This window comes from Anolis carolinensis, unplaced genomic scaffold (genome assembly GCF_035594765.1).
Source record: "Anolis carolinensis isolate JA03-04 unplaced genomic scaffold, rAnoCar3.1.pri scaffold_12, whole genome shotgun sequence".
NCBI classification, from domain to species: domain Eukaryota; kingdom Metazoa; phylum Chordata; class Lepidosauria; order Squamata; family Dactyloidae; genus Anolis; species Anolis carolinensis.
In genome coordinates this window covers 11,347,786-11,360,681 of record NW_026943823.1, presented here as the reverse complement: position 1 = coordinate 11,360,681, position 12,896 = coordinate 11,347,786, and the positions used below count along the sequence as shown (strand labels likewise).

The following is a 12,896-nucleotide window of genomic DNA, read 5'->3' as shown; positions in this document are numbered from 1 at the left end:
TTATTTATTTAGCATGTCAGAAGTAAAGTGAGGATATTTAAAAACACAATGTTTAAAAACTTGGCATTATACTAAATGTCCTTTGACCAGAAGCTGGCCACTTGGAGCGCCTTGGTGTCACTTTTTTTTTTTTATGTCAGGAGCAACTTGAGTCGCTTCTGGAGTGAGAGAATTGGCCGTCTGCAAGGACGTTGCCCAGGGGACGCCCGGATGTTTTGATTATTTTTTTTACCATCCTTGTGGGAGGCTTCTCTCATGTCCCCGCATGGAGCTGGAGCTGATAGAGGGAGCTCATCCGCGCTCTCCCCGGGTGGGATTCGAACCTGGCAGCCTTCAGGTCAGCAACCCAACCTTCAAGTCACTTAGTCCACTATGCCATCTGGGGGCTCCGCCTTGGTGTCACTGTGAGAAGGTCCTCGGTTGTGCATGTGGCAGGGCTCAGGCTGCATTGTAGTCAGTGGTCTGTGGTTTGCTCTTGCCCACACTCGCATGTCGTGGACTCCACTTTGTAGCCCCCATTTCCCAAGGTTGGCTCAGTCTGTTCAGCACCTTCCAAGTTGCTCAGTCTTCTGTGTGCCCAGGAGGGAGTTTCTCATCTGGTATCAACCACTGATTCAGATTCCAGGTTTTAGCCTGCCACTTTTGGACTCTCGCTTGCTGAGGTGTTCCTGTGAATATCTCTGTGGATCATAGGAAGCTGTTTCTTGATTTAAGGCATTGACTTGCTGGCTAATATCCAAAAAAGAAGATGGGCCAGAGATATCAATGCCTTGGTTCTTTCATTATTGGATGCTACTTCCTGACGGATGTCAGGTGGTGCAATACCGACTAAACAGTATAATTTCTCCAGCGGTGTAGGGCGTAGACCGCCCTGAGTCCCCTCGGGTGAGAAGGGCGGGGTATAAATGTTGTAAATAAATAAATAGACATCCTGTGATAATGTGGTATGTCTCATTAAGGAATACAATATAGAGAAGGGATTCCCCGAAGTATAAAGGCAAGAGGCCACTATAAATAGAAATATAATCCAATAATATAAACGATAAGACAGTTTTTCATATACAGTAGAGTCTCACTAATCCAAGCCTTGCTTATCCAAGCCTCTGGATTATCCAAGCCATTTTTGTAGTCAATGTTTTCAATATATTGTGATATTTTGGTGCTAAATTCGTAAATACAGTAATTACAACATAACATTACTGTGTATTGAACTGCCTTTTCTGTCAAATTTGTTGTGTAACATGATGTTTTGGTGCTTAATTTGTAAAATCATAACCTGATTTGATGTTTAATAGGCTTTTCCTTAATCCCTCCTTATTATCCAAGATATTCGCTTATCCAAGCTTCTGCCGGCCCGTTTAGCTTGGATAAGTGAGACTCTACTGTATATGCTATATTCATAGAACATTTAATGTGCTGACAAGGATTGTAGAGGCTCAAAATATACTAAATGATTCAAAATACACGTCTCTAAACCAAAATCATCCTTATATAGTAAAGGCAAGAAATCCTAAAGCAGAATCCAAAATAATATAATCAATGTGTTACATATACACATACTCATAGAAAGCTTAACTCTTATGCTCAAGGTTTGTGAGTTCAATGACATCCAGAGTTAAGGATATAAGGATCATTTTGGTTTAGAGACGTGTATTTTGAATCATTTAGTATATTTTGAACCTCTACAATCCTTGTCAGCACATTAAATGTTCTATGAATATAGCATATATATGAAAAACTGTCTTATAGTTTATATTATTTGATTATATTTCTGTTTATAATGTCTCATTAAGAGCTACATCCACTGTTTTAATGTGGTAAGATGTATTCCATACTGTGTATTGAGCAGCAGATTAGTAAAGTGCAAGGGCAGATGTCTTCACTGTATCTGGTTGTGATCCCCAGGTTGCACCAGTCAGCTTTCGTATGATATTATTTCTAGCACCCACTTTTTTCTTGGTGGCACTCCACTATTTCAGAGAAGATTCTTCATCCCAACAAAGAAACTACATTTTTTTTTAACCCGTCCTTCTCTTGTTTTGCAGGTCCGCCTAGAATGGCCAACAGACCTTGCCGTCAACCCTCTGGACAATTCGTTGTATGTGCTGGACAATAACATCGTGCTACAAATTTCTGAAAACAGGCGGGTGAGAATTATTGCCGGCCGCCCCATCCACTGCCAGGTGCCTGGTATCGATCATGTTTTGGTCAGCAAGGTGGCCATCCATTCCACCCTGGAGTCCGCCAGGGCCATCAGCGTGTCTCACAGCGGCATGCTGTACATCGCGGAGACGGACGAGCGCAAGATCAATCGCATCCAGCAGGTCACCACCAACGGCGAAATCTCAATCATAGCCGGAGCGCCAACAGACTGTGACTGCAAAATCGACCCCAATTGTGACTGCTTCTCAGGTACATCCGTTTCTATATATCATGGGAGCTGAGTTGTACATAGCAGCGTAAGGACAGCAGGCTTGATCAGACCAAAGGCACATTCAGTCCTTTCCAAGGTAGTGTACCATAGGTCCTATCATCCTCCTCCAACTTGACTCATTGAACTGAAGTTCAGATTGGGTTGCTGTGAGTTTTCCAGGCTGTATGGCCATGTTCCAGAAGCATTCTCTCCTGACGTTTCACCCACATCTATGGAAGGCATCCTCAGAGGTTGTGAGTTCTGTTGGAAATTAGGCAAGTGAGGTTTATATAGCCGTGGAATAATGTCCAGAGTGGGAGAAAGAATTCTTGTGTGTTGGAGGCAAGTGTGAATGTTGCAGATGGTAAAAGATGGACTTGTCTAGCGAAGGATTTTATTCCCATAATGAATAGTTGAAGAAGTAGACTTACATCAGACATTTTGGCCTGCTCATTTTGGCTGATTTTTGCCCGTTTTATTTTGGTAGTTTATAGTGTTTTGGAAGAGCTTTTGAGAATATACTTAAATTTGGAAATGTTTTAACATTGAGGATGGGAAGCTCTGCAGGTGTAAGAGAGTCAAACTGTAAGATTTACCCAGCTATAGAAAACAAATAATAATAATAATAATAATAATAATAATAATAATAATAATAATAATATACATTACACAGTCCTAGACACTTGGGAAGTGTTCGACTTGTGATTTTGTGATACGGAATCCAGCATATCTATCTTGTTTGCTGTGTCATAAAATAATAATAATAATAATAATAATAATAATAATAATAATAATAATAATACTTTATTTTTCTATCCCGCCTCCATGTCCCCACAGGGACTCAGGTGGCTAACATAGGGCTAAACTAGCTAACATAGGAACAAACAGTAAACAAAATAAAATGTATATATAAACAACAACATCAAACAGATAAAATGAACAAATTAAAACCACAAAATATAAAATACTACAATAAAACAATAAAATACAAAAATGATAAAAAGCACAACCACCACCTAATGGCAAATAAATAAATAACATGGGAGGGCGGTCTAGGACAAAGTGCAGAGATATGAAATGTAAACAAACATAACAATTTGATCCTGCTTGCACCCAGCATCTGGGATTCAAATGCTGTCTTTGCTTGTGGAGGGTTCGTAGCTATCTAATGGCTCTTTGGTGTTCCTATCCTCATTGAAATTAGTCTAATTCTTTCAAAATTCATCCTAAGCAGTGACCCTCTCTGTTCTGTCTTGACTTGAGGTAGAGAATTCTACAAGTTAATTATGCACTGCATGAAGAAGTAATTGCTTCTGCCCGCCCAGAACACATTGCAAATCAACTTTATTGGCTTTCAGCTTTTAAAAGGCATTCATAAATATTGGCTTTAAAAGTTGGCAAGTGAGTTTAGCCTGCCATCTTGAGCCACGATGGCTCAGTCATCTTGAGGTGAAAGGCTTCAATAAACAATCCAGGGAGGCAAAAAGCTGCCTGTGTTTTATTTTTGGTTGTTAATGCTAATTTTATAATTGCTTCTCAATACCAAATGCCCAGTGCCAACTCTTTTGGGAACTTGCCTCTTGGGGTGCATTTACACTGTAGAATGAATGCAGTTTGACATGATCTTAACCGCAATGTCTCAATACAATGGGATCCATGGGAGTTATGATTTTACAAGGTTTTCAGCCTTCTCTGCCAAACCAGGATCCCATGGCATTGAACCATGGCAGTTAAAGTGATATCTAACTGTGTTAATTCTACAGTGTAGATGCACCCATGGACTGGTGCACTTTCCTGCAATGCAGCTGTTAAAGAGATAGAGCATCTGGGTTGTTGTGCTTTTTACGGGCTGTATGGCCATGTTCCAGAAGTAAATAAAGTTTTATTATTATTATTATTAAGTATTCTCTCCTGACATTTCACCCACATCTATGGCAGGCATCCTCAGAGGTTGTCTGAGGATGCCTGCCATAGATGTGGGCGAAATGTCAGGAGATAATACTTCTGGAACATGGCCATACAGCCCGGAAAATACACAACAACTCTGTGATTCCAGCCATGAAAGCCTTCGACATAGATAGAGCATTATTCTCTCCTCTGTCTAAGGATGTCATCCTTAAAAATAGATTTTATATCCAGAGCCCTCCGCCCAAGTGGAGGAATCTGTCTCTTTTAATTTCTCTGTCATCATTATTTTTTGCCTAATCTCTCAACCTTTCCAGCTTGCATGTGAAAAAAAATTGTGAATTTCAATATTTTAAAGGATCTAAAGCAAAAAAAAATGGCAATTAGTATTCCAAGCATACAAACTGCAGAACAAAATGAGCAAGAAAAAGACCTGTAAGAGTTATAAATGCAAACAAAACAGAGACTTTTTAGTATTATGTGAGACTCCGTTTTGCGACCAAGGCTGCTCTTGTCATCAAAGTCCCATGTTTCTCTTTGGGTCCTCATTCTGTCAGTCAAGGTTAGCATTTTCGAAATCCAGATGGTTTGCTTCCCAGTTTGTGGCCACACGGAAACATGAGCGCAGCCGTTGTTTCCTCTGTGCAACGCAATACCTCTCGCTCTGGGCACAGCAGACATGCTGCCGAACAGATTTTAGGTCAGGATGAGCCGTATTACCATAATTGTAGGGTTGGACTCAATTGTGAGCAGGCAAAATGAAACAATTAGCCGGTTTAGATATCACACCAGCATGCCGGAATTAGCATGCCTCTTGTAAGTCAGGGATAATGGTCATGTTCAAAAACCATCATCAGGAAAAGGGGGGAATGAGGGGCGGTTGCCTGATTTTTGATAATTGAGTCAATGTGTCAAATTTGGCAGTGTTGGGAGAAAGAACATGCTGCACCGTTCATACAATTAGTAATTGGTTTAACAGAAGACACATCATAACAACAAGATAACTATTGAGATCCTCCATCAAAAAGGCGGGTTATAATACTCTGCCTCTACAATTCTGTGTTCCTATCCAACCCAAATAGTTATCAAATCCCATGAAAACCCTGATAGATTTATGACCAGCTGCACTGAGAGTTGAAAACCACCCGAAGTTGTAGTTGTTTTTGTGAGAGCCTTGTGTGACTGTATTTTTAAAAACTCTAAAATCAGGACAATAAATAAAGAACAACACTCAGATAACAGGAGAATTCCAGACAGAAAACAATCAGTGTGTGCAAAAAAGACCTCGGAGTCCTCGTGGACAACAAGTTAAACATGAGCCAACAATGTGATGCGGCAGCTAAAAAAGCCAATGGGATTCTGGCCTGCATCAATAGGGGAATAGCGTCTAGATCCAGGGAAGTCCTGCTCCCCCTCTATTCTGCCTTGGTCAGACCACACCTGGAATATTGTGTCCAATTTTGGGCACCGCAGTTGAAGGGAGATGTTGACAAGCTGGAAAGCGTCCAGAGGAGGGCAACTAAAATGATTAAGGGTCTGGAGAACAAGCCCTATGAGGAGCGGCTTAAAGAGCTGGGCATATTTAGCCTGCAAAAGGGAAGGCTGAGAGGAGACATGATAGCCATGTACAAATACGTAAAGGGAAGTCATAGGGAGGAGGGAGGGAGCTTGTTTTCTGCTGCCCTGCAGACTAGGACACGGAACAATGGCTTCAAACTACAGGAAAGGAGATTCCACCTGAACATCAGGAAGAACTTCCTCACTGTGAGGGCTGTTCGGCAGTGGAACTCTCTCCCCCGGACTGTGGCGGAGGCTCCTTCTTTGGAGGCTTTTAAGCAGAGGCTGGATGGCCATCTGTCGAGGGTGCTTTGAATGCGATTTCCTGCTTTTTAGCGGTGGGTTGGACTGGATGGCCCATGAGATCTCTTCCAACTCTACTATTCTATGATTCTAGGGCCAGCTAACACCTCCCAAAAAAGGATTCCCCCGGACAGAAAACAGCCAGGCTTTGAAGCTGCAAGGTTATGCAATGCTAATCAAGGTGGCCAATTGGAACATTCACACTTGCCTCCAACAGACAAGAGTTCTTCTCCCATCCTGGACATTATTCCACCGATTTATAAACCCCAATTGCCTAGTTAGTGTGCTTTGCTCTTTAAATGCTCATCTCTCATCCAGGTAGCTGTCAAATCTTTTCATTCTGCTAACAAGACTCAACAACTGATACATGGTACTGTGGTTAACTCTTTCATCTTAAATAAGGCTTCTAGACTTTTGAGTACTTTGTTTTCTCAATGTGAATTTGCTTGCACATGACCCTCTAATGATGATGATGATGATGATGACGATGATGATGATGATGATGATAAACTTTATTTGTATTCCACCCTGTCTCCCCAAGGGGACTCAGGACGGATTCTAACATACAATGGCAAACATTCAATGCCTCCATAAAACAAACAAATATTGACATAAAATCCCAGAGAAACTTTGCATATGAAAATAACATTAAAACCTAACATCAAATTAAAGCCTAACATCAGTCAATTAAACCTAATATCATCTGTCCTTAACCAACCTGAGTCCCTCCATCTGCGGAGTGGTCCTTTATCTTACTCTTTTCCTGTTGCTTCCCACTTTATCAAGCCTTATGCCTCTTCTAGTGAGTCCTGTTTTCTGGTGATTTGATCAAAATATGGCAGCCTCAGTTTGGCCATCTTGGCTTCTAGGCAGAGTTCAGGATTGATGTTTTCTAGGATCTATTTATTGGCCTTTTTAGCCATCCACTGTATCTGCATCATATATCAAATGAGTTGATTTTCTTCCTATCAGCTTTCTGCACCATCCAACTTTTGCAACCATACAGAGAAATGGGGAATATGAGGACATGGATCTATTTGCTGTTCGTAGGCCCTGTGGTTTCATAAAGCCATTCTCATGGTTTCTTTTCCAGGTGATGGTGGGTATGCCAAAGATGCAAAGCTGAAAGCTCCCTCTTCCCTTGCCGTGTCTCCGGACGGCACCTTGTACATTGCTGACCTTGGTAACATCCGTATCCGTGCTGTCAGTCGGAATAAGGCTCATCTCAGCGACATGAATATTTATGAGATTGCCTCCCCAGCAGACCAAGAACTATATCAGTTCACCAGCAACGGGACTCATTTGCACACTCTCAACCTCATCACGAGGGACTTTATATTCAACTTCACCTACAACGGGGAAGGCGATCTCACCACCGTTACTAACAGCAATGGGAACTCGGTCCACATCCGCAGAGATGCCAGTGGTTTGCCTCTCTGGCTGTTGGTGCCCAGTGGCCAGGTGTACTGGCTGACCATAAGCAGCAATGGGATTCTCAAAAGAGTGTATACCCAAGGCTACAACCTAGCCCTAATGACCTATCCTGGCACCACGGGTCTTCTGGCAACCAAAAGTAATGAGTATGGCTGGACAACGGTTTATGAGTAAGTGCCTTTCAAACCTCCTGGTTAAGCCTATATTTATTTTATTTATTTACTGCATTTATTTTCCACCCTTCTCACCCCGAAGGGGACACAGGGTGGATCACAGAACATATACAAGGTAAACATACAATGCTGTTGGACATATAGGACAGACAACAGAAAGGTATTTGTGGCTTTTTTTCAACTTCGGCATCCTGGAGATTGTTCTCGATTCCGGCCACAAAGGGGTGCTGTTGCTCCATCCTCTATGACAAAGAGCCCTTTCCTCCTTGTTCTTTGATTGCCGGCATTTCTGGTATTTCCTTTTTTATGGTTCCATAAAATACCTCCCTGCTTAAGCGGTGCCTAATTTCTGTACTTGCAGTTCACAGCTGTTTTTGAACTGATTAGGTGAACAGTGAGCTGGGCTGAAGGTCGAGTGCTCACCCCAACCCGGGCTTGAGCTACTGTATCTATAGTACGACTTATATATCCAAAGTTTAATTTCCACATGCCTAACAAAGTATGTCCTCTCTAAGCATTTTCTAGGTCCTCTGGTGCCACTCTATAGCAGTAAAGTGGAATATTAGTGCTATAACATCATCATGTGACAGTGTCCCCATGGGAGATGGGATTCCAATCTTTTGCTACCAAGATTTATGAGCATTATGAGCATTTGCTTATTCAGCCTTTATCTTTCTCCAGCATACAACCTTGGGGCAAAAATGTATTGCATTCCTAACAGGAAACCTAAAGTGTTCCCTAAAGAGTCAAGTCCAGTCCATCAGAAAGCACTGAGCTAAATGAGCCCAGATCCGACAAAAAGGTTACTTCAGTCTCATGCACCCACCATTGTTCGAGGTTTTTAAATATATTTCAGTGATCTGTAGAAATCCATATATGCTACTGCTTTCATGGCAGGTAATTCAGCCATTGATATATTTGGGTTATGGGATAGCAGGATCTCTTTCACATTATAACCTTATTGCACTATGACTCCCCTTTAACCTCCATGGCTCCGTCCATCAAAATCCTGGGATTTATAATGTTGGGATGTGTTTACAATTTCCTACCAAAAAGCTGCCAAACTACAAATCCTAGTTAAAGTGGAGACATAGTGCTATGATTGTATCGTGTCAAGGGGATCCAAGTTGGCTATCTTTCCATCCATATATTAATCTGCAATTTTTCTACAAGAGAATCCACACAAAAGTTCCCATTTAAGGTATGTTTTTAAGTTATCCCAAACTATGAATTTCTCAAAGGTGTTACACAATCCCTTTGCACCTGCATTTTACCCAAAGCCGACCGAACTCCCTCGCTCCTCCATCCGGTCAATCCATTTCTTCCGATTGCTCACAGCCTATCATCTTCCTAAGCCTGCTATGAGAACTGGGATTGAGCTGAAGCAGGAAAATCAATGGAAGATGTCAGGTTTGTTTCAAGCTGTCTGGTCAATTTATGGCCTGGGGTTCAGTGAGTTGTACTGCTGTCCTTAGCACTTGGAGCGAGCAGATGCAATAGAATTCTAAAACTTAGAAAGTTACTTTTCTGAAAGAATAACATTTAATTCTAGTTCCAAGGTCCCCAAGCTAGTTAGCTGTTCTTAGTATTTTCAGTTTTTTCAACAACTGTAGCAGGAGCACTATTTGAAGCTTACCATGAAGCACTATTGATTTGTTTTGTGTTTGATTACAAATTAATTCTACTATTTCCCAAAGAGGATGGCATGCATGATTGCATACTCACACATTTTTCCTTCAATTTCCTTCTCTCTTTCCACTCTAATGCACATTCACCTATGTAAACAAACATTATATTATGTGTTGTCGAAGTCTTTCATGGCCGGAATCACAGGGTTGTTGTGTGTTTTCTGTGCTGTATAATAATAATAATAATAATAATAATAATAATAATAATAATAATAATAATAATACTTTATTTATACCCCGCCACCATCTCCCCAATGGGGACTCGGGGCGGCTTACATGGGGCCATGCCCAAGACAATACAATAAACCATAACATAATACAATTAAATAATACATTACATAAAATAAACAGTACAACATAAGATCAAAACAGCAATATAACAAGAGTGGGCCGCATGAACACTACATTTAAAAACTAGATTAAAAATTAAAACTCTGGGTGAGAAAGGGATCAGAATAAAACCTCGAGGGACGGGACATCAGATAGTGAACCAGTCTAGAGGATTAATATTGCGGGGGAGTAGCATAGAACATTTACTCTCCGAAAGCACACCGGAAGAGCCATGTTTTTAAATCTTTCCTGAAGGCTAAAAGAGTGGGGGCTTGCCTGATTTCAATGGGCAGCGAGTTCCACAAGCGAGGGGCCACCGCAGAAAAGGCCCTCTCCCTTGTTCCTACAAGGTGAGCCTGAGATATAGGTAGTGGCGACAGGAGGGCCTCCCCTGATGATCGGAGAGGTCGGGCAGGTTTATGGTAGGAGATACGGTCACGAAGGTAGGCGGGTCCCAAACCGTTTAGGGCTTTATAAATGATGGTCTGCACCTTGAATTGGGACCGGAAGATGAACGGCAGCCAGTGGAGCTCCTTAAACAGGGGAGTAGATCTCTCCCTGTAACTCGCCCCCGTTATTAGTCTGGCGGCCGAACGTTGGACCAGCTGTAACTTCCGGGCCGTCTTCAAGGGAAGCCCCACGTAGAGCGCATTACAGTAGTCCAGTCTAGAGGTAACTAAGGCATGCACCACCGTGGTCAAGTCAGACTTCACGAGGTATGTTCGCAGTTGGCGCACAAGTTTGAGTTGTGCAAAAGCCCTCCTGGCCACCGCCGACACCTGCGCTTCAAGCATCAGTGCTGAATCCAGGAGGACCCCCAAACTGCGGACCTGTGGTTTCAGGGGGAGTGCAACCCCGTCCAGCACAGGTTGCCACCTGATACCCCGATCAGACGCGCGACTGACCAGGAGGGCCTCTGTCTTGTCAGGATTGATCCTCAGCTTGTTTCTCCTCATCCAGTCCGCCACAGCGGCCAGGCACTGGTTCAGCACCCGAGGGGCTTCCTTGGAGTCAGGTGGGAACGAGTAGTGGATTTGTGTGTCATCTGCGTAGAGATGGCAACACCCTCCAAAACTCCGGATGACCTCTCCCAGCGGTTTCATGTAGATGTTAAAAAGCATGGGGGATAAAATAGACCCTTGCGGGACCCCACAGGTCAAAGGCCAGGGGTCCGAGCAGGTATCCCCCAGCTTCACCATCTGGGAACGGCCCTCCAGGAAGGACTGGAGCCACTGCAAAACAGTGCCACCGAGTCCCATCCCGGAGAGCCTCCCCAGAAGGATACCAAGGTCGATGGTATCGAAAGCCGCTGAGATGTCCAAGAGAACCAGCAGGGTCACACTCCCCCTGTCCAGTTCCCTGCGGAGGTCATCCACCAGGACGACCAAAGCCGTCTCAGTGCTGTGCCCGGGCCTGAAGCCAGACTGCGAGCGGTCCAGAAAATCAGTGTCATCGAGGAACCCCTGGAGCTGCGTGGCAACCACCCGCTCCAGAACCTTGCCCAGAAATGGGAGGTTGGAGATTGGTCTGTAATTGTCACAAACCGATGGGTCTAACGAGGTCTTTTTTAGTAGCGGTTTTACCACCGCTTGCTTAAAACAAGATGGAAATGACCCCTGACCCAGGGAGGCATTTATTATAGCCACAAACCAATCCAAAAACCCCTCTTTGGCCTGCTTAACCAGCCAAGAGGGACAAGGATCCAGAGCACAAGTGGTCGCCCTCACAGACCCAAGAATCCCCTCCACGTCATCAGGAAGGACACGCCGGAAAGAATCCCACAAAATCGGACAGACAGGTGCCTCGGTTACCTCCGCTGGAACTACAATTAAGCTGGAGTCCCCAAGAGACCTCAGGAGTCCATCCGGATCCATCAGCCTCCTGGGGCGGACCATCTTAATGGGTCCACCACCCCTGCGGAGGTTAGAAGACACGGCGAAACTCAAACAGATCAGATGATGGTCAGACCATGACAATGGAAGAATATTTTGCTCTTCCACTCTGACTGTCCCACCGTCCACAATGAAGACAAGGTCCAGCGTGTGTCCCGCCGGATGTGTGGGCCCAGATATAACTTGAGTCAGCCCCATGGTCGTATGGCCATGTTCCAGAAGCATTCTCTCCTATCATTTTGCCCACATCTATGGCAGGCATCCTCAAAGGTTGTGAGGTATATTGGAAAAAACTAAGCAAGGAAGGTTTATATATCTGTGGAAGGTCCAGGATGAGAGAAGGAACTCTTGTCTGTTGGAGGCCAGTGTGGATGTTTTAATTAATCACCTTGATTAGTATTAATGGCCTTGCCTGATTCATGTCCTGGCTTCTTCCTGATTTGAGAAACTTAGGGTGCATCTCTGCTGTAGAAATAATGCAGTTTGGCACTATGTTTACCTGCCATAGAGGCCCTGGTGGCGCAGTGTGTTAAAGCGCTGAGCTGCTGAACTTGCGGACCAAAAGGTCCCAGGTTCAAATCCTGTGAGTGGCATGAGCGCCCGCTGTTAGCCCCAGCTCCTGGCAACCTAGCAGTTTGAAAACATGTAAATGTGAGTAGATCAATAGGAAGGTAATGGCGCTCCATGCAGTCATGCCTGCCACATGACCTTGGAGGTGTCTATGGACAACGCCAGCTCTTCAGCTTAGAAATGGAGATGAGCACCAACCCCCAGAGTCAGACACGACTGGACTTAACGTCAGGGGAAACCTTTACCTTTTACCTTACCTGCCATGGTTCAATGCTATGGAATCCTGGGAACTGTAATTTGGTGAGGCACCTGTAATCTTTTTCAAGGAAGGCTTGAAATTCCAAAACATTGTTCCATCATAGCTAAAGTGGAATCAAACTGCATTCATTTTGCAGTATAGACACACTGTTCTAATTGCCAGGGCAGTACTATCCTTTGCCCTGAGATTTGGAGGCCAAGAATACAATGTGGTTCAAACTACATATGGCAGTGTAGATCCAGCCATAGTTTGGAGTGGACAGACCTTCAGATACAAAATGCCTTTTCACAGCAGAATGTCCTCTAACAGACCTTCAAGCAGACAGTTCATTCTGCAAGTCAGAGTACATGGCCATCTAGTGTTCATGGGATG

General features: G+C 43.6%; 1 protein-coding gene across 11 annotated transcripts in view; it reads left to right on the top strand.

Moving 5' to 3' along the window:
* Positions 1 to 12,896, top strand: part of tenm1 (teneurin transmembrane protein 1) — a 365,598-nt gene that overhangs the window by 330,500 nt on the left and 22,202 nt on the right. For all 11 annotated transcript variants that reach the window (XM_062963661.1, XM_062963659.1, XM_062963658.1 and 8 more), the window contains 2 exons: positions 2,046 to 2,412; positions 7,272 to 7,782. In XM_062963661.1, coding sequence (XP_062819731.1) covers positions 2,046 to 2,412; positions 7,272 to 7,782 — 878 coding nt within the window. The remainder of the gene's footprint in view (positions 1 to 2,045; positions 2,413 to 7,271; positions 7,783 to 12,896) is intronic.